We start from the raw sequence: 22,227 nt of genomic DNA, 5'->3' as shown, positions 1-22,227 counted from the left end.
AGGGTAGCAACATGAAAACTTGCTGTTGTTTCCCTCATACTCTAATTTTTGTTTCTTATTTATTTAATAATTGAAATTCTCTGTCTCTTGTGGATAATTATGGAAAACAGAGGTTTCAGAAAAACATTCTAAAAGGAGAGAAGATTTTTTAAAAATGTAATTAAAAATACATATTACAGGAAACATAAAACCCTATTCTCTCAGTATGTAATAGTCTGAATACAAAATTATAGAAGTGTGTGGAAGAAGAATGTATTGTGAGGCTTCATATAGAGCCATGTAACAATCTGCGTTTTGTTTTCAGATTTCTGCAGAAATGAAAATTAGGAAATGTTTTCAAATATTTGGAGCCAAGAGAGTCACTGAACCCACATTATTAATGTAGGGTGTTTTGGGGAGCCACTTCAGTTGGGTGGGATTTTTTAAAAAAAATTACGTGTGTATATTGTATATGGTATTTTTAATTCTTGCTAGCAACTCAGAATCACGTTTCTAAGGTGAGCAGCTGAATTTTAAGTAATTAAATATCTGCTTTGATGAAAAGTGGTACTAGAAAGGTATCTGGCTTGAAGAATACCTAGATCAGCCTTTTAGCTGGATTGAATGACAATTTTTGGACACCAGTAATTTCAGTTAATCTATTTTGTTGCTATAATTATTATCATAGTAGATCTCTTGTAATTTTTAACATCTTGAATTTTTTTGTAAAGATTGATTAAAATTTAGCATTGCAGTCATGAAAGATGGCAAGATAGTGTAGGGAGCAGTGCCAAGGAAAGATTCTCTCACAATGGCCTTATTATATCGTAGAGACAAAAGAACTAAGTCAGGTACCACAAAATGTGCAGCTCAGTTTGCATATGGGCAGGTGTATAGTTGTGGGAAGACCTGAGAAAGGGCAGATTTGCACACTGTTACTGGTGGCATTGATGACTCTAATTTCTGCACTCTTATGTTATCTAGTTGGTAGTGGAACATTGTGCAAGCAAACAGCCAGACTTCAAGAACACCAAGAACTTCACTTTCATCTCTCAACTAACTTGGTTCTAGACAAACACCAGAAAAGAAAAAGTGAAAGAAACAGACTATCTTTGTTTCTCAGATTACCTCATAAAAACTGCCTTTTTCCCTCCCTGCGCTGCCCCTTCTTCTTAACAAATCAATGGCAGGCTCCATTTGAATGCTCAGCTAATGATATTGAAATATCTGAGGTGGGTTTTGTGCCATGGCTTCAAGTGAATGTAAACATTTAGATTCCAGGCAGCTGAATATCTTAGAATGAAAGTTGTAGACTAACATTTATTGCTTTGTTTCTTACTTATTAGGCTAACAAAGAATTGTTGGAGCAACTGGAAAAAAGGTAAGGAATGGGGGAAGTAAATGACCTCCTAATCATTTTTCAAGTTTACCTTGGTATAAATCTCTATGGCCAGGGTTAATTAAATGGGTCTGCCACAGATTTCTGAAATATAGGGCTCGGCATAGAGATGTTCTCAAATTCCATCCTTGACATTTCTATGCAAAGCAGAAATTGGTAAATTGTGGCTGCTGAAATTTTACTTTGCGTCCTCCCAATATTATACTAATAATGCTTTCAAATTCCAGCTGTACAATTTTTTTCTTATTTTCAGATGTAAAAATAGCCTCATGTACATCTAAAATAGGCTTAAGATAATTGGTGGGGGGAAAAAATAGAATCAAATTCTCTTCCCCTCCCCACAATAAACAAGAAGGAAAGACATCAAAAAGAAAGGCAATGTCATTACTTCCATCCAACTTCACAAAGTTAAGTGTGAGTCACCAAAAGAATGTCCTTCCTGTAGTAAAGGAACTTGAGAAAGTAGGATGGAAAGGAGCTTTCTGGATGAAGTAATATTCTGAGGAATTGAGACTATGTTGCAGCTGGTTCTGTGAAGACCATTCAGTGGTAAACGCTCCTTGAGGATATGTGCATAGTTACCATCCTGATTATTTTAATCAGTTTCGAATAGTTGTCAGTGTACATGTTCTCCGCTTCAGTATTACAGATAAGGATGACAAAATAAAGACGGTTGAAGAACTCCTTGAAACTGGGCTCATAGAAATGGCAAATAAGGAAGAAGAATTAAAGGTAATGACTTTATGAATGTCACATGGCTTACTTGTGTAAGATTTCATACTACAGCTAGCCATGCCAAATTGCATAGTATATGTGGAGGATTTGTAGGGTTTGGAATGAACTTCTGTGTGACACATAACTCTCATATATGTATCCGCAGATGACTACTCAAAAAACTCCATTTACAGATAACTAATCTCTTCTTTTATTCCCATCCCCGCTTTTCTGCCAAGAGAACTGAGACATGTCACTATTCTTTATGCTGGAATAGGATTAGGCCTTCAGAAATTTTTGTATTGAAGACATCAGTGTGCCATTTGTTACTGTGACATTGAGTTGCAGTTTAGACTGTCAAGCTGGAATGCCTAAATATGAAGGTGTCATTCATGATCCCTTGTGGTACACACATTTAACCTTTGATATGTGTGCCAAACTCTGGTATGTCTTGCAGAGTTCCGGGAAAAATTGTAAAGCATTCCTCTATATTAAATTATTATTATTATTATTATTATTATTATTATTATTATTGTTATTGTTATTGTTATTATTATTATTATTATTATTGTTATTGTTGTTGTTGTTGTTGTTTTGTTGTTGTTGTTGTTTTGTTGTTGTTGTTATTAATAATAATAATAATAATAATAATAATAATAATAATAATAATAATAATAATAATAATAATAATAATACCACCTGCAACATAACACCCCGGACTTAACACTTGTCAATAAGAAAGACAAAAAAGTCTGGATAGTGGACGTGGCAGTGCCTGGATACAGCAGAATAGACGAGAAAGAACTGGAGAAGATAACAAAATACAAAGACCTACAAATAGAAATAGAAAGACTGGCAAAGGCAAGCAAGGGTAGTACCAATAGTAATAGGCGCCTTGGGTGCAATCCCAAAACAACTGGAGCACCACTTGAACACCATTGGCATTGACAAATTCGCCATTAGTCAACTGCAAAAGGCAGCCTTACTAGGAACTGCTTCCATCCTGTGACAATATCTGTAATACCATCAAACATCCACATCTGCCTATCCCAGGTCCTTGGTAAGGACTCGATAGGTAGACAAAAATGCCAAATCCAGTCTAAACATCTGGCTGACTATGCAATGATCAATAATAATATAAAAGGTTATCAAAACCGTACTGAGGATTTACATTTAAGTTCACATTTAATTAAATTTATATTACCGTATATACTTGAGTATAAGCCGACTCGAGTATAAGCCGAGACCCCCAATTTCACCCCCAAAAACTGGGAAAAGTTGTTGACTCGAGTATAAGCCGATCCGCCGTTCTGCAAGCCTCCGCCGCCGGCGGAGGCTGGATCCGCGCTCTGCAAGCCTCCGCCGCCGGCGGAGGCTGGATCTGCGCTCTGCAAGCCTCTGCCGCCAGCAGAGGCTCGATCCGCCATTTTGCAAGCCTGAATACACAGGAATACCCTGTGTGGCCGCGGCTCTCGGGGAAGCCCTGGCTGTCCACTTCCTCGCTCCACGCTGCCATTCGGGGCCCGCGCGTTCCCCGGGCAAATCGTGGCGCCCAGCAGGCGAGGAAACACGCCCGTTCCAGTCGCCCCCCCTTCCCTCAGGAGACGCGAAGCAAGTGACCGCCCGGAGCTTACCGAGGACTTGCGCGCGGCCGAGGCTTCGGTGCTTCCAGGATCGCGCGCACCTCTCCCAAGCCGCCGCCGTCCGGAGACCTGCCAAAGTTTGGGGAGGTTTGGGCGCCTCCCCAAACCTCCCCAAACGTCGGCAGGTCTCCGTTCCTCCTGCCGACGTTTGGGGAGGTTTGGGCGCCTCCCCAAACCTCCCCAAACGTCGGCAGGTCTCCGTTCCTCCGCGCAGACCTGCCGACGTTTGGGGAGGTTTGGGCGCCTCCCCAAACCTCCCCAAACGTCGGCAGGTCTCCGTTCCTCCTGCCGACGTTTGGGGAGGTTTGGGCGCCTCCCCAAACCTCCCCAGGTCTTCGTTCCTCCACGCAGACCTGCCGACGTTTGGGGAGGTTTGGGCGCCTCCCCAAACCTCCCCAAACGTCGGCAGGTCTCCGTTCCTCCTGCCGACGTTTGGGGAGGTTTGGGCACCTCCCCAAACCTCCCCTGGTCTCCGTTCCTCCGCGCAGACCTGCCGACGTTTGGGGAGGTTTGGGCGCCTCCCCAAACCTCCCCAAACGTCGGCAGGTCTCCGTTCCTCCTGCCGACGTTTGGGGAGGTTTGGGCACCTCCCCAGGTCTCCGTTCCTCCGCGCAGACCTGCCGACGTTTGGGGAGGTTTGGGCGCCTCCCCAAACCTCCCCAAACGTCGGCAGGTCTCCGTTCCTCCTGCCGACGTTTGGGGAGGTTTGGGCGCCTCCCCAAACCTCCCCAGGTCTCCGTTCCTCCGCGCAGACCTGCCGACGTTTGGGGAGGTTTGGGGAGGCGCCCAAACGGCAGGAGGAACGGAGACCTGGGGAGGTTTGGGGAGGCGCCCAAACCTCCCCAAACGTCGGCAGGTCTGCGCGGAGGAACGGAGACCTGGGGAGGTTTGGGGAGGTGCCCAAACCTCCCCAAACGTCGGCAGGAGGAACGGAGACCTGCCGACGTTTGGGGAGGTTTGGGCGCCTCCCCAAATCTCCCCAGGTCTCCGTTCCTCCTGCCGACGTTTGGGGAGGTTTGGGCGCCTCCCCAAACCTCCCCAGGTCTCCGTTCCTCCGCGCAGACCTGCCGACGTTTGGGGAGGTTTGGGGAGGCGCCCAAACGGCAGGAGGAACGGAGACTTGGGGAGGTTTGGGGAGGCGCCCAAACCTCCCCAAACGTCGGCAGGTCTGCGCGGAGGAACGGAGACCTGGGGAGGTTTGGGGAGGCGCCCAAACCTCCCCAAACGTCGGCAGGAGGAACGGAGACCTGGGGAGGTTTGGGGAGGTGCCCAAACCTCCCCAAACGTCGGCAGGTCTGCGCGGAGGAACGGAGACCTGGGGAGGTTTGGGGAGGTGCCCAAACCTCCCCAAACGTCGGCAGGAGGAACGGAGACCTGCCGACGTTTGGGGAGGCGCCCAAACCTCCCCAAACGTCGGCAGGTCTGCGCGGAGGAACGGAGACCTGGGGAGGTTTGGGGAGGTGCCCAAACCTCCCCAAACGTCGGCAGGAGGAACGGAGACCTGCCGACGTTTGGGGAGGTTTGGGGAGGCGCCCAAACCTCCCCAAACGTCGGCAGGTCTCCGTTCCTCCGCGCCCTGCCTGCCTGCTTCTTTCTGCTGCGGAAAGAAGCAGGCAGGCAGGGCGCGGAGGAACGGAGACCTGCCGACGTTTGGGGAGGTTTGGGGAGGTGCGCGCGCACCTCCCCAAACCTCCCCAAACTTCGGCAGGTCTCGGACGGCGGTGGCTTGGGAGAGGTGCGCGCGATCCCAGAAGCACCAAAGCCTCGGCCGCGCACAAGTCCTCGGTAAGTTTTTTTGTTGACTGGAGTATAAGCCGAAGTGGAATTTTTCAGCCCAAAAAGTGGGCTGAAAAATTCGGCTTATACTCAAGTATATACGGTAAATTTATTATTATTATTATTGAGGGACTATCTATATTCCAGTGTATCTGCTTGGCCAATTCAATCTGGCAGGATTGGTGTGTTTAAATAACACTATGGCAGGGGTTCCCAACCAGGGGTGCGAGATCATATTCCAGGGGGTGCAAAAACTTCAAAATCATAGTCTATATGCATAATTCTGCCATTAGATATGCATATGCATAATTCTGCTATTAATGGCAGAAAGTGAAGAAGAACTAAAGAGCCTCGTGTTGCGGGTAAAGAAGGAGAGTGCAAAAGTTGGGTTGAAACTTAACATTAAGAAAACCAAGATCATGGCATCCAGCCCTCTCAATTCCTGGCAAATAGATGGGGAAGAAATGGAGGTAGTGACAGATTTTATTTTCCTGGGCTCCAAGATCACTGCAGATGGGGACTGTAGCCAAGAAATTAAAAGACGCTTGCTCCTGGGGAGGAAAGCCATGGCAAATCTAGACAGCACACTAAAAAGCAGAGACATCACCCTGTCAACAAAGGTGCGTATAGTCAAGGCTATGGTCTTCCCAGTTGCAATGTATGGCAGTGAAAGTTGGACCATAAAAAAGGCTGAGCGCCAAAGAATTGAGGGCTTTGAACTATGGTGCTGGAGAAGACTCCTGCGAGTCCCTTGGACTGCAAGACGATCAAACCGGTCAGACCTAGAGGAGATCAACCCTGACTGCTCTTTAGAAGGCCAGATCCTGAAGCTAAAACTCAAATACTTTGGCCACCTAATGAGAAGGAAGGAGTCACTGGAGAAGAGCCTAATGCTGGGAAAGGTTGAGGGCAAGAGAAGAAGGGGACGACAGAGAATGAGGTGGCTGGATGGAGTCACTGAAGCAGTAGGCGTGAGCTTAAATGGACTCCAGCAGATGGTAGAGGACAGGAAGGCCTGGAGGAACGTTGTCCATAGGGTCGCGATGGGTCGGACACGACTTCGCAGCTAACAACATGCATAATTCGTTGCCGTTATTTATAATTTTTGTAAGGGGTGCGAGAATATATCAGAAGCGATCTAGGGGTGCAGGGTATAGAAAAGGTTGGGAACCACTGCTCTATGGGGATTGAAGAAGGACATATTTTCTGTCGCAATGCCTGTCCTCTGGAATGAGGTTCCCGCAAGATGGCCCCCACCCTACTGATGTTTCCAAGGGACTTGAAGGCATGGCTGTTCATCTAGGCCAGGGGTAGGCAACCTCGGCTCTTTTATGACACATGGACTTCAACTCCCAGAATTCCGGAGTCAGCTATGCTGACTCAGGAATTCTGGGAGTTGAAGTCCATGAGTCATAAAAGAGCCGAGGTTGCCTACCCCTGATCTAAGCCTTTGCTAAAGATGACTTTGATCCAAGTTGTTTTATTTTCCACAGTCTGCTTGTCATCCTGCCATTTTTACTCTTATTGTTTCTTGTAGTTTTAAATGTCTAGTTTTAATGTTTTAAATAATTTATAAACTGGCCGCCGGTGTCACTGGCAGCTGGGCAGTATATAATTTAATTAATAATTATTATTACTTAAAGATAAGTAGCAATATTGCAACTCTTCAATATAGAAACTGTTTTGTTTGTAAAGACATTGAGAACAGACAACTTATCCCTGAAAAGTGAAGTTGAAAATCTTCGGAAAGTGCAAACTGAGCAGGTATGTCTTATCAGAACTTTTTTAAAAAGAAATCTTCAGATTGATTTCTGGTAATTATAACTATAACATTTTCCATCTATTAGCATTCTGCTAATTATAACAGTATCCCACTGGAGAATTGTGGTGCCGTGACAATGTTTTCTTTTAAATTACGGTAGCTTTGAAGATCTGGCTTTGCCCCCAGATGCTAGGTGAGGAAGTAAGTCCTCTGTGGGAATACCAGTTTCCTTTGTTTTACATTGTTCTGATTGCTCTTATCTTGTACACTACCCAAAGTTACTATTAGTTAAGTAGTCTATATCAGAGGTCCCCAACCTTTTGGGCACCAGGGACTGGTTCTGTGGAGAAAGATTTTTCTGCGGACCAGAAAGAACATGGTTTCGTGCGCTGCATGCATTCAACGGATGGGGCTGTGCTTGTTTGTGCAGCCCGGTTGCTGGCATGCTGTGGCCCAGTGCTGGTCCACGGACGGAGGTTGGGACCCCTGGTTTATATATTTGATTTATAAAAGTATTTTTTGTATGTCTGGAGGATTTTACTTGAAACTTTTGGATTGTAATGTTGCTACTCTAATTTGAAATCTGTTGTCACATCTTGCTTTACTATATCCTGTGAGTTTTTTTACACCCAAAGGCCAGCTAGAATCTGTACTATATCTTTTATGTAGGAGATACATACATAACTGCAGTTCTAAAATATTATTGACATTTTGAGGAAGGCATAGTACTCCAGTTACTAGTTAATGTAACCAGGTAGAGGATTTGTACTGTAAGCTAAGCTGTGCTTAAGGGTTACCCTTGGAATGTAAGTTCATCTCTGATGCCAGGCTATAGTAAATAAAATTGTCTGGTGGTAGGATATAGGCCCATCATTCTTAATACACTGCTTCCAGGGACCCAAAAATCACAGAGGAGGGAAAACTGAATGAACCTTTTATTGTCAAAGTACAACCATGTATACATTGAGATTGGCTGAGCCTCCCTTCGTGCTCCCACCCCCCAACTTACAGTGACACAAACCCTCCATCTTATTACACCATGTGAGCTAATTGCACAACGCACCGGCCTCACAAGTCAATCATGCATAAAGTTTATAAAATTATTTCCCGTTCAAAAGCCTAACAGCCCATGGATAAAAGCTGTTCTTCAGCCTGTTGATATGGCTGGCTATACTCCTATATCTCTTACCCGATGGTAGGAGAGTAAAGAGATACCGTCCAGGGTGTGAGTCATCCCTGAGAATTTTCCTCACTCTTCTAAGGCAGTGAGCCCTGGCGATGTCATCCAGTGGTGTCAGGGGACAGCCCACAATGTCTTGTGCTGTGCTCACCACCCTCTGTAATGCTTTCCTATCCGTGGCTGTCAGACCAGCATACCAAACCACAATTCAGTACGAGAGGACGCTCTCTACAGTAGACCGGTAAAAGAGGGTCATTAGCCGTTGTTCTACCCTGTTCTTCCACAAGACCCTGAGAAAGTGAAGTCTCTGTTGGGCCTTTCTGGCCACCTGGGTTGTATTAACTTTCCAGGTAAGATCTTCGCAGAGGTAGACTCCCAGAAATTTAAAGGAGGAAACTTTCTCCACACAGTCCTTCCCGATGTAAAGTGGGGCAGGTTCCTCCTTTTTCCTCCGGAAGTCTAGCACCATCTCTTTCGTCTTGCCAATATTCAGGTGCAAGTTGTTGCAACACTATATGGATAGATTTGTACCTCCACCCTGTATGCTGTCTCATCCCCACCTGGATTCCAGTGGGATGCCATGAGTGACAATGTGACATGCACAATATTTTTCACAAAGAATCTAGGGAGCTAAACTGTGCTTGCAAGTTGTGCTTAGGATTAAATGATCAGTAGATGCCAAATACTATTGTTTAATTTGATTAAATAATAGAGCTAATAATTGTTTTCTAATTTGTAATTATAATTACAATACTACAAATACAGTTGTAATCCTAATAATATTTTTTCTTAGTAGATCAATAAAACAATTCATTTAATTAATTTAATAATTAATAAAAACTACTATCATTTGTGCCAGGTAATCATTATTGTCCTTTGAAGCATCATTCAGTGATTGAGTCTTTCCTATGAAACACTAATATATTTTCATCTTTTTCCCCCTACCAAAGGTATCATTTGCATCCTTGGTAGAAGACCTGCAAAGGGTGTAAGTAGCAGCATGACTTCAATTTTAATATGCTCGTAATGTTTGCATTTTGTTACTGTTTGAAATTAAGTGGATAAATATTGTTCTTCCATATCTAGGTTTTTGTTTGCTATTGTACTTACGGTATTAAATCCAGTTACTGTTGTAGAAATATTGCTTGTTTTCCACTAGCTGGCATTTACAAACTACTTCCTGATTAAACTATTACTCGCCTTGTACAAGAATTTATATATTTAAAATTTATTTTCTAAAATAAATGTATTTTATATCTGCATTTTCAATTTTATGTCTTGCTAAAGAATTAGTGAAAAAGATGGAAAGATCAAGTCTGTGGAGGAACTGCTTCAAGCTGAAGTCCTTAAAGTTTCAACCAAGGAAAAATCTCTTGGGGTAAGTATTGGATCATTTGGATACTGATGCTCCATTATTTGTGGCATTAACTTGTGAGTGTATTTGCCCCTGTACTGCATTTTAGTCAAATTTGTTTTTGCAACATTATCATTTTGTGTCATCTCCATTGTACAATTTTGTGTGTTTTGTCATTGAAAAGGCTTTGGAACAGGAAATAGAGGCTGTGAAAGAAGAACTAAGAAAGGCCCATCTTGAGAAGGACACTCAGGTAAAGCCATTGTGAGCTAGCAGCTGGATGTATTTTACTTGGCATTGTTTCTCCCTCCACATCTAAGTGCTTCTTTCCTCATTAAAAAAATGTTTTATTTCAGTTTTTGCCATGAGGCTTAAAAACAATGAATCATATAGGATTGCAGTATTTAATTGATAATTCAGTTTGATTAAGAGTAAATTGCTGAATTTTAAAGAAGGACATGGCCTCCACTAATATTAAGCAGATTTCTAGATTTGAAAAAAATCTGTTTATCTTAGAAAAGGCTAATTTGTATGCAATAGGAAGAAAGCATTTGCTAAGATAATATGTCTTGTCTACATTTACATCATGTAAATGTTATGAAAACATCATGTAAAGAAATGATAGTTCTAAATGCAAATTTAGTTCATCAGCTCAAGCTCCTAATACCATTGTTATCATTGTTATTGTTGGCCAACACAATGAAGATGGTGTAGTGACTACAACATTGAACTTGGACTGGGAGGGCTCAAAAATCACTCAAAAATAAGTCAACTTTTCTCAGCCCAGCCTATCTCACTATCTTTATTGTGGCATAAAATGGAGATTCCATGAAAGCTCCTTGAGCACCTAGAAAAACTGGAAAATATAATATATATTTTTTAATTTGAAATGCTAGAGTTGTTATCAAAGAAGAATTTTAAGAAAACAGCTACTCTAAATGGCAATATTGCCAATATTGTAATACACTTACAGAAATCAGTGGTGCAAGTGCACCTGGAATTTTGTGTGCCATTCTGGTGCAAAAAGGATATAATAGAGCTAGAGAAGGCAGTTAAGATAACTAAGGGCTAGAATAGCTTCCCAGTGAGGAAAGGTTGTGATTACGCAGGCTTTCTAATCTAACAAGAAGGCAGCTGGGGGGAGGGATTGAAGTGTATAGGATTGTGCAAGGTATCGATAACGTTAGCAAGGAAAATCTATTTCTGCCTTCCCAAAATATTGGAAATGGGGATCACTCAATAAATCTGAATCCTGAAAGAATCAGGATAACATGTAATTCAATTTTGGAATTCAGCGCCATGAGGTGAGGTGCTGGCTACCAGCTTGGCTGGTTTCAGAAAAAGCTTAGTTTCATTTCTGGAAGTCAAAGGACATATTGTTTCAAGACCTTTTTATTATTGCCTATTGTTTCTTTTGTCTTCCAGAACACAACATTTTTTAGTTCTGCAAAAATGCTCTTTTTGTAGAATAGTCTGACTGCATTTAATTAAATTCCCAAGAGTAACATTTTACAGAAATGTCAAAGTATTCCAAAAGACAACTGTATATATTTGATATTAGCACTGTTATGGCTTGCTATCTTATTTTCCCCCCTTGGACTTACATTTCATTATTATTCTGCACATCTCTTTTGTATACATATATGTGTATTTTTTCTGTTAGGTGTCTTTTGTTCAGGAAGTTGAAGATCTTCAAAACCAGTAAGTGTTTCTTATAACAAGAATGGAGGTGTTTTCTAGCTGTCCTTTTTAATAGAATGTTAATAGAACATAGCTTTAATTTTCATCATGTTTATCATATTAGAAACAGTTTTTGCATAATCTAGGATTGGAAAACTACGGTAAGGCTTATATTAAGTCTGATTAGAGGTTAGGTAACTAAAATTGAAGTTACTATTTTAATAGCAAGTAAAGATCTTAAAACAGCCTTCCCCCAACAACTGCAATGGCTGTTGGTTAGGATAGTTAGTCTACCCCTTCTAGAAATTAGATACCGTAAGAAGGGAAAGTATGTCATGTGTTGTTTGAAGAGATACCAAGAGAAGGTGCAGAACTATCTCTTTTAAAGATGTTGACTTTCTCTTTCAAGAAAACATTACTCACTGCCATATACAGCCACCTGTACCTTCTCTGATTGCCCCCAAAGCCAAGTGAGGCATGGATCTAATCCAAAGGTAGCATAGCTCATACTACAAAGAATCTTTGGTAGTTCCTCAGAGAAAGTCATAGAAAATGATAAAATTAAACTGCTCTGGGATTTCAGAATTCAAACAGACAAGCACCTGCAACATAACACCCTGGTCTTAATAACTGTCAATAAGAAAGACAAAAAATTCTGGATAGTGGATGTGGCAGTGCCTAGAGACAGCAGAACAGACAAGAAAGAACTGAAGAAGATAACAAAATACAAAAACCTATAAATAGAAATAGAAAGACTGTGGCAAAGGCAAACGGGTAGTACCAATAGTAATAGGCGCCTTGGGTGCAATCCCAAAACAACTGGAGCACCACTTGAACACCATTGGCATTGACAAATTCGCCATTAGTCAATTGCAAAAGGTGGCCTTACTAGGAACTGCTTCCATCTTGTGACAATATCTGTAATACCATCAAACATCCACATCTGCCTATCCCAGGTCCTCAGTAAGGACTCGATAGGTAGACAAAAATGCAAATCCAGTCTGAATATCTGGCTGACTATGTGAATAATAATAATAATAATAATAATAATAATAATAATAATAATAATAATAATAAGAAGAAGAAGAAGAAGAAGAAGAAGAAGAAGAAGAAGAAGAAGAAGAAGAAGAAGAAGAAGAAGAAGAAGGAGAAGGAGAAGAAGAAAGTATTAGTATTAGTATTAGTATTTGGAAGGGACCCTGGAGGCCGTCTAGTCCTGCTCAGGCAGGAAACCCTATACCATTTCAAACAAATGGCTGTCCAATCTCTTCTTAAGAACTGCCAGTGTTGCAGCATTCATATCTTCTGGAGGCAGGTTGTTTCACTGATTGTTCTAAGTGGCTCAAGGCTATTGGGGAATTCATAAGCTGTGTAAGATTTCCAGGACATTGTAATTATAGGAATCCAAGAACTGTACTTGTCAGGTCTGGTAGGCATACTGTGCTAATGAAAGTGGTAAAGTATACATGAAATCACTGAAATATCAGTGAAATCCCATTCAAGAAGGTTTTAGGCTTCAATAATTGTATTGTATTTTCTTTTTAAAAAATAATGATAAAAAAGGTCTTCAAGCATGGACTTATTCTCATGGTTTTCCTGAGCAATAAATTGGAAGTATTGCCATTGCCTTTTAATAAGGGTTTTTTTAAAAAAAAATTCCCAGGCTAACCAGTAGCCCTTGTATTTTTGGGAATTTGTCATCCAAATACAAATCCAGATTAATTCATTTTAGCTTTTCAGCACCTAACTGGACATCATGAGGATTGTTCAAAATACTTATTTACGCTGTTAATTTTGCTGCTTTTCCTTTGCTCTTACCCTACTATTCTTTGTATTCTGGTGAGATGTTGACCCACATTGCTGGCCTTGGAAAAGTGATCATGCCCAGAATCCAGCATTTGGCTATTTTGTCTATGAAGACATTTAACAATTGCTGTTGCTTTTATTTATGGTCTGCTATTTATTTGTTTAAATAGCTACCCATCGTACAAATGTAACTTTTATCTTGTTCTCTCTTGCAGACTGAAGGAGAAAGAGGAACGGGTGAACAGTCTAGAAGTACTGTTGAAAGAAAAGGAGAATGAGATTTCAAAGAACGTAGAATGCCTTCAGGTATAGTTGATGAAACTCTAAAACTCAGCATGCGATCTTAGATATTTTATCACATTAATTTTCTTCTATCTCTTTCCTGCTAGGTTTCTGTTGCTACTTCTATTAAAGATCATGAGGCTATGTAAGTGAACAAAGTGGAACTTCCTCCACCGTTACGTACTCTTCCACCTTTTGACTTGGGATAAATTCTTGATTCAGTTGGCAGTGTGAATGATAAGAGAGACATTTCATTGTTCTTGGTATTGGTTGGAACAGCTGTTTGTACTGGGTGAAGCCCTCTTTCTTGAAGACTTGCTCCTGTATCAAGGTAGTAATAAATCTTCAAATGAACAATGAGAGTTTCTGGCACGGTTGGTTGCCAGAGCAATCAAAGAAACATGATAACCACAATTAGTTGGGAAACTTAAAAAACAATCCTGTCATAAAAATGTTTTCATATCATTCAGCCCTGACTTTGCTTGCTGGCTAAAAGATTCTGTTTTGAGTTAATTTGCTGAAGGATTCATTTGTGTTTTTTTTATGAGTAATTTTTAAAACCATGTTCACAGATTGAGAGAGAAACAAGAAGAAGTGCAAGAAATGGCAACGTTATTAGATGAGAGGGGAAAAGAAGTTGCTCACCAAAGAAAAGAGTTGCAGGTGGCTGTAATAGCTTTAAGAGGAGTGGGGGGGGGGCGTTATGAAGCAGCCACGGAGACTTAACATGTCATCCTCTTTTACAGGCTGTACAGGAAGAGAATAGGTTACTGAGAGTACAGATTCAAGAAATCAAGCAGGAAAATGGCAAACAGGTATTTCTCCAGATTACTAAATTTACAGTGTTAAAAAGTGAGACATTGTATGTACTGTATGCTCTCTGCCTTAGGAGTCACTTTGAATAAAATCAGTTAGCTGATTGAAATTACTATTGATCAGGTCTCGTGTTTGGCTCAATAAGGAGAAAGAATTTTTCTGTCCGCTTACTGGAACAATGGATCTTAATTTTCTAGCCTATCATTTGACCCCTATCAGAGGCAGGCATTTCAAGGATAGTATTTTAATTGTGACAGGACTCCTTTGTCAGACGTGACTTTCTCCATCCTTCCCTAATTCCATTACAGCATCTGTATGTGTGAAATAAGTGTTTGTGTGTAAATTTTAATCTGATAAGGAGCATACAAGGTGGCAGAAGGCCCAGACACCTGTTTCACTCCTTCAAGACCATCCCCCCCCAAATCAGGTTGGTTTTAGAGACATGGTGGCTCAGTGGTTTAATAACACTGGAGATGGTCTCTGCTTCAGCAGTTCGAGTCCTAGCACTGTGTGGCAGAGTGAGCACCTGTCACTTGCCTCAGCTTCTATCCACCTAACAGTTCAAAAGCATGTTCTGTGCAAGTAAATAAATAGGTACTACTTCAGAGGGGAGACAGGTTGGTTCTTCGTTCAGGCAGTCAGATTCCTTCTTGATTGTGGCACCCATTTATGAAGAAGCTTCAGGGAAGGGAGAGGGCCTAAGATGACACTGTAGGAAGAGCTGCTCATTTTGTATCTGGTACAAAGGTAGCTCACCCTTTTTTGGTGTAGCTTGGGAAGAGTGCAAGTGTGTCCTACAATAGAGCTGGTAAATTGGCAGCCACACTACTACTCAACAGTAGCATTCTAGTGTCCTGGCTAATGTAACAATGCCATAATGGACATAGAGAAAAATCTTGGGGTGGCATATGGCTGCATGTCAAATACTGTTAAAGCTGGGGAAGTTTCCACTCCATTTCAGTTAAGTGATTTATGCTTCTCTGTTTCAGGAATCCTTGGCTATCAGGAATGAGCAACTTTTACAGCTGTAAGTTATTGGTAACTTATTTCAGCATGTCTTTTATATAGGTCTGAACCAAGATATTCTTCTGCTAGATGCCATTTCATCCCTTCATTAGTTACTCTTTCCACAGCAATACAGCTGCATTAGGTATTCATAGTCTAAATTCACTGGGATATCCTGGAAAGCTTTATAAGGCCCAGAAGAGTTTGTACCAAGATGTATAAAGATGATACATGCTCATAGCAGTGCTGACAATTTGTGTGAGAAAAAATAAGCCCATTGGCATTTAAAAATTGTTGACTATTTGAGATTCACTTGTAATACTCTTAGTTTTAACTTAGTTTTATGTTTATTGTAAACTGTTAACAGACAATTGGTTTCTAGTAGTGCATAAAGTTTGCATTTGATTTATTTGTGAATAATGGCTTGCACAGTTCATATCCTTTAGAAAAATGTATTCTGAATTCAAAGTGACATTGCAGCGTATCATGATAAACTGGCTGTTTTTGCTGAACTACTGTTTAGCTATTGCCAATTAAATTGTACAAATGTGTTAAATATATTTAATAATAAGTGTGTTGCATATATTATATTTTTATGACATGCTTCCTACAAGGAGCTCAAGAGAACGTTGGTGGGCAATCTTCCTACCAGTTTTATCCTCACACTCCTGTGAGGTAAAACAGGTTGAGTAATTTGTTGAAAATTACCCAGAGAATAGGCACATAGACATTTGAATTTGAATCTCCCTTGATCTTAATCCAATTCTGCATGAAATGATCTAGCACAGATAAATGGAGATAAATCCATCCTCTGAAAGCTAAAATCAGGAGAGACTTTATCACTCAGTACACCATTACCATTAATTTTGGTGTCACTTTCATTTTAGATTGGGCTTCTAGATACAAAATAACTCAGTTAAGCAGAAAAGTGGATACAGAAAGAGAACATATTTCAGAGATTTCCTGCATTCTCATTAAACAGACGGATTGGAAAAACCTCATGTGTACTGTGAGAATAAGATGTACTTATGGGGTGTATGATATGTTGCCTTCTGTACTTAATGATGGTGCATGGAGTAGCAATCTTATGGCCTCTCCCAACTGGGTACAGCTTAGAAAGGAAAGTCAACTAGTAGGGAGAAGAAAAATGCTTTACACTGTCTGTGTCTTCATTTACTTGTTCCAAATTTGTATAGTATTTCCTTTTTAAAGAAAGTTTTTAAAACCTCAAATCAGACAGAAGTGGTGTTAGGAAGCAGAGGAAAGTTTTAGTAAATAGCAGGCATAGGAAAAAGTTAGGAACAATAAGCATTGTAATTGCTGCCTTCTTACTTCCAACTGAATCCACCAAAAAAGGGGGGATTTTTTTCCTCTTCCTACTTTGAAAAGAGCAGATTTTCTAGTTCTCATGGTCTGAAGTGGAATCCTGAATATATGTTGACAACAGAGGGGGGAGGTTGATTATCTGTCTTTTCTGTTGAAGAAACAAAAACAGGAGTGTTCTTCACAGTCCCTGTCTTTGCTCCCTTCTACATGGCTGTGACTTTGCCTTTTCTTGTACGGATTTAGCATTTCTGGGAAAGAACAAGAAATCACCAGCCTCCAAAATGAGTTGGGCTCCTTGAAACTTGCAGTGGAGCAACAGAGGCAAAAGAACAATGTAAGTAACTCCTTCCAGAATAACTTTTGGGCTGATAGATGTGGAAGGAAGCACTCCTTTGGTACGGAATATTCTCATCCTGGAAGATCCTTTGACTACAGCCCCATTTTCCTCAGCATTGCCTTTATGGAACACACAGGAGCTGTGGTCCAGCACGTCCAGAGGATTTCTTTAACAAGCATTTAAAAACATACCGGTATCTCCCTTGCTTCTCAGCTAACAAAGTGAGAAAGAGCTTGTAGCCTAGAGGTTAAAACAACTGCCTAATGTGCAATCAGCCCAGGTTCGAATCTCAGAAGGGTATGGCTGACTGATGAAAACAAATAAGTTTGAAATGCATATTAGTCTCCCTTTAATTCTTTGTTAGCAATCTAATATATATGGGGCCTAGCAAGGTAATCTAAATAGTTAACAAGCATTTAACATAGCCCATTTCCTCCAGTAGTAAGAGCAGGGTGGCTTTTCAGGAGATAGTCAGAGGGAGATTTTACTCTCACTTTTATATGATGAAAACGTTTTGGAAGCATCTGAAAGGGTCCCACTGCTTAGTGAACAAATTTCAGAAGAAGAAAATGATGTATTTTCTAGTTGGCTAAGTGAATTTCTTGAAAGTTTGATAGGAAAATGCTTCTGAGAAGCATTACTCAATTAGGAAATAGTTTCCTGACCAAAGAAGCAAACTTAATATATATTCAGTTCACCTGCTGGGAGATCTTTTGACTTGACTTGAGCACCTGAGATCAGGACAAGAAGCAACAGGTGGAAGCTCATTAAAGAGTGATCCTGCCTGGAACTACTGAGAAATTTCCTGACAGTGAGAGCAATTAGTCAAGGGAACAGCTTGCCTTCTGGAACTGTGAATGCTCCATCACTGTAGGTTTTCAAGAAAAGATTGGGCATTCATTTAAGCAGGATGGTCCTGCCTTGGACAGGATGTTGGACTAGAAGACCTCCAAGGTCCCTTCCAGCTCCATGATTCTATGATTTACCTTTTCTCTTCAATCTTTCTGCTGTTGGTCAACAAAACTGGAATCGCACTGGGCAGTCAAATCTGCTGTTCTCTTGGGGGCTGCATAAGGTGGTCTGAAACTTTTCCTATGGAACTTCCTAAATATTTCTCCTGTCTCTGAAATATATTTCATCTCCTTTCAGCAGTCACCATAAGAGGAAGAGAGACCGATAGACAGACTGTGTAGTTTACTGAGTAGGGATAATTGAATTTGGAAATCTCCTGTTCACTCTTAGAAAGCTATTCTAGGTTTTCATTCTATAAAAAAAAATGGAATGAAGACAAACTAAAAAGGTTACTGGAGAGTTTGTGACACAAGAAAATAAGGATGCCTCCCTTCAGATCAATACACAACTGTCAACTATGGAATTCCACTGAAGAAAATCGTTCCCTTTTAATGTGATGATCATCTAAGACAGGGTTGTCAAACTGCCAGCCACAGGCCGGTTTCATCATACCGAAGCTGCGCCCACCCCATTGCCGGCAATGCAAAAAGAGTCGTGATACGTCGCGACATGTCACATGATGTGGCAAGTTTGACACCTGTGATCTAAGAAAATAAAATTCTGATTTGGATTTCTCTTTTGATTAAGGTACAGCTGCTTTGTATTTTAACACAGTTTTGATTATTTTATCAAAATGTGATTGATCACCTTAAACACATTATGGAGTACAAATTATAATGCCAAAAAGTTTAATTCGTGCTTTGTCTTCTGATCCAGCCAGTGAACATAAACTAAAACAGTTTTGCACTTCCCCTAGCAGCCACCAGAAATTAGGAGAAGGGGGATTGTAATCTAATATTCACATCATTGGTATATCTAGTTCAGCACTTTTTACTCTGGCTGGATCTCCTTTAAAGTGTCCTAATATCTCAAGATACAAAACTGAGTGCTCTTTTTTATAGTGTTCAACTCCCATCAGACCCCAGCCAGCTTATCCAAAAGTCAAGTTTGAGGTGAGGGTAATTGGAGTCCAGCAATAACTACATTGCCACAGCATTCATCTCCTGTATTTTCCTTTTAGATCCTTCTGTACCAAGGAGTGGGCCTGAAATTTCCAACACTTAAAATAATTTACGTTGTTCCTAAGATATACTACCTCACAGCAGTATTTAAAGTCAAAGCTGATGCTTTGGATGTTGAAAGGACATCTTTGGGAAACCTCTCTACATTACTTCTAATGACCCCAAATTTTCCTTCCTGTTCTATTTGGGTTAATTTCTAGAGTACGCAGCCAACTTAGTGGGTACCTGATCTAGTGTATGTATGCTTGTCAGTATGCATGTATGTATGCTGATAACTTTTGAATATTTCTCCATTTTCTTCTTTACAAATGCAGTCGAAGTATGGAGGGGGAGGGTCCTGTTCATGATGCCATTATGGCCATAAAATCAGAAATAGATGCTTTTTTTTTTGCTTTTGAATTTTTGCCGTATCAACACTTTGTCTTTTTAACATCACACTTGTCTTTTGCTAGTATGCTTCATCTAAACTGAGCATCGACCCATTTTGCAGTAGCCCATGTTCAAATGCAAATGCTCGCTCTTTGAGGTGAAAGCAGAAATCGTTTTATTTTGGCTGAACTGAAACCATTCTTTCTAAAAATGATTAGGACCTTCGAAAGAAAAACTGGAATGCAATGGAAGCATTGGCCTCAACTGAAAAATTGCTGCAGGACAGAGTGAACAAGACTGCCAAGGTTGTAATGCTAATTGCTAGACACAATGCATTAGCTAGAAGTGATTCTGCAGCCGCCTTCTAAAATCAAATGGAAGCATTTAGCTTTTACTGCAGTTTTTAAATACACTCTTTTGAATCCTTCCTTTCTTCCTTTCTCCCTTCCTTTCTCCATGTACTTTCACCTTCGCTTCTGCCTGTCATCTTTATACCTTTCTTTTTCTTTCTTTCTTTAAACCTTTAATTTGTGAGCATGCTGCTTATTTTGGTTTTGCTTGGGACAGATGCTAGAGCTGTAGGGCTGTGATGTTTAGTTTGCAGAGTTGGAATGATCTGCCACCCTCTTGGTCATTGAAAATTTCTCTTGTTTTGTGCTGAAAGGAACTCTGTCATAAAAGAACTGCCCGTAAGTTTTTTTTGAAGACAATTCTTTACTTCTATTATATAAAAAATTGAAATTTAATACTCAGGCCATTGCCCCAGTTGTCTGGACAAAATTTAAGGCCCACAAATCTTGCTGGGAGTATTACACACATGGGCTCCCACTGATATTTCAAAGTACGTAACTAGGACCAAGTTATGTCTGTGTTAAACTTCTTATCATAGAGACCCCTAGTTCATTTTAATAGGACCAGATTCATGTTTGCCACATCCTGATTTTTTCTAGAATTTTACAGTACAGATTTAAGATTTGTAATAATTGAAAAATATATTTTTTCATCAATCTTAAGATTTATTAAAATTCAGAAATTTTAAAATGTGTTTTAAAACTAAGATAATTGAAAATAACTCTGGCTCCTCCCATTGTAGCTAACTGCTGAACTACAATCCCCATGATCCATAACCAAATGTTCCACAGTATTTGTTTAGTGAGGGTGATTTGGGTTATATTGCACCATCTGATGGGTGCTAGGTTAAGGAAAGCTGTTACAATGAAGCAGCTATGAATTTAAACTATTTCTGTTTTGTACATTTCTGTTAGCAAGTCTCCTGTTATGCTTTCGGCTAAACTAGCAATTCATTTCTATATATCAGTTCTTATTTTTAAATACACTGATTTATATTTTTGAAAAAAACTTAACTACAATCACAGTCTCCAGAAGAGCAATCATGCTGGTTCTTTTGTATCAAAAATAATAATCTTGGGGCACAAACTGTACCATATAGTATGATGAAGTGGACTTGCTGATCCACAAAATGATAAATTTGAATTACAGAATGATAAATTTGTTAGTATTTAATGTGGTGCAAGATTTTTTTCATTTTAAATCCAGTGATATAATCCACAAGCTCAATTTATTGTGAAGCAGCATTCACCTAGCTCAGGGGTAGGCAACCTCGGCTCTTTTATGACTCATGGACTTCAACTCCCAGAATTCCTGAGTCAGCATAGCTGGGAGTTGAAGTCCATGAGTCATAAAAGAGCCGAGGTTGCCTACCCCTGACCTAGCTGAAGAATAAACTGCTAGGAAGAACCTCTCCTAAAAAGATTTAAAGAAAAGCTTTGGCGGGCATTTGTTAAAATGCTTATAGAGTTTGCTGGAAATGGGTTACAGGATAGGGCTGGTAGGTTTTTCAACTTTGGTGAATGTGGCAAAATAAAACTTCAATAACTCACGGAGAGCTTGAACTTCTGTCAAAAGAAGTTCATCTTTTGTGGAATCTGAATATTTGCAGTCCAGGGGAAACAGGAACAGTATTGAATCTGTCTGAAGAACATTGCTTTCATCCATGGACTGTGCTTTAAGACGGGCCATGGCTCCCCCACCTGCCCTTCCATTCTGCTCTGTTGCAGAGCAACAAATGGAAGGAAGAAATGTTGGTTGCCTAATTTGTGATCTTTGAAACCCTTGAACCTTCTTCTTTGGGCCAGATTGTTTATACAAGAAAAAAAAATGCTGCCCAGCTGTTAATTTTACATGGTATTCTAGGAAAACAAAAGCAAGAGAGAAAACGTGCCTCTTGAAGCATGTGTTGAAAGACAGTGAACATATTTTGCCTTGACACTTAAAAGATAATTTTGCTTTGCATTTATTTAAAGGATAAGCAAGCAACAAATGGAAGAAATAGAGGAGTTGTTGTATCCATAAATATTGCCTGATCACAACTCCTCCATCACTTTCTGTGGAGTCCTTGGTACTCTCTGAGCTTGGTTGTTTTCTTTTAGACATTTCATTACCAAACTAGGTGACATCATCAGGACTAGGATGATGATCATCAGCTCTAGCACTGATAATTTACCTAGTTTGCTAATGAAACATCTGCAAGAAAACAACCAAGCTCAGAAGCACCAAGACTCCACAGTTCAACCCAACTACAAATATTCTCTTCCATCACATTCATTTTGCATCCTGGTGTTACCAAGCAATAAAGCACAACATTCTGCTGACAATAAGACTTTGGTTAAGTGACTATAAATTAGAAGCCTGGGGTCAGATTAGTTCTTTCTTAATTTTAAGTGAGTTTATCTGCCTCTGCTTACA

General features: G+C 40.5%; 1 protein-coding gene across 5 annotated transcripts in view; it reads left to right on the top strand.

Annotated features, from left to right (window-relative positions):
• Nucleotides 1-22,227, top strand: part of KTN1 (kinectin 1) — a 94,999-nt gene that overhangs the window by 61,710 nt on the left and 11,062 nt on the right. For 4 of the 5 annotated variants that reach the window (XM_081316966.1, XM_081316967.1, XM_081316964.1 and 1 more), the window contains 14 exons: nucleotides 1,326-1,360; nucleotides 2,020-2,110; nucleotides 7,207-7,275; nucleotides 9,404-9,441; nucleotides 9,741-9,831; nucleotides 9,992-10,060; nucleotides 11,471-11,508; nucleotides 13,509-13,599; nucleotides 13,683-13,720; nucleotides 14,148-14,238; nucleotides 14,322-14,390; nucleotides 15,381-15,418; nucleotides 16,966-17,056; nucleotides 19,680-19,766. In XM_081316966.1, coding sequence (XP_081173092.1) covers nucleotides 1,326-1,360; nucleotides 2,020-2,110; nucleotides 7,207-7,275; nucleotides 9,404-9,441; nucleotides 9,741-9,831; nucleotides 9,992-10,060; nucleotides 11,471-11,508; nucleotides 13,509-13,599; nucleotides 13,683-13,720; nucleotides 14,148-14,238; nucleotides 14,322-14,390; nucleotides 15,381-15,418; nucleotides 16,966-17,056; nucleotides 19,680-19,766 — 936 coding nt within the window. The remainder of the gene's footprint in view (nucleotides 1-1,325; nucleotides 1,361-2,019; nucleotides 2,111-7,206; nucleotides 7,276-9,403; nucleotides 9,442-9,740; nucleotides 9,832-9,991; nucleotides 10,061-11,470; nucleotides 11,509-13,508; nucleotides 13,600-13,682; nucleotides 13,721-14,147; nucleotides 14,239-14,321; nucleotides 14,391-15,380; nucleotides 15,419-16,965; nucleotides 17,057-19,679; nucleotides 19,767-22,227) is intronic. The other variant, XM_081316968.1, reaches the window with a different exon arrangement.

Source organism: Vipera berus (assembly GCF_964194415.1).
Source record: "Vipera berus genome assembly, chromosome: 1".
Taxonomy (NCBI): domain Eukaryota; kingdom Metazoa; phylum Chordata; class Lepidosauria; order Squamata; family Viperidae; genus Vipera; species Vipera berus.
The sequence above is the reverse complement of the archived record's forward strand: the minus strand, read 5'-3'. Positions and strand labels throughout refer to the sequence as shown.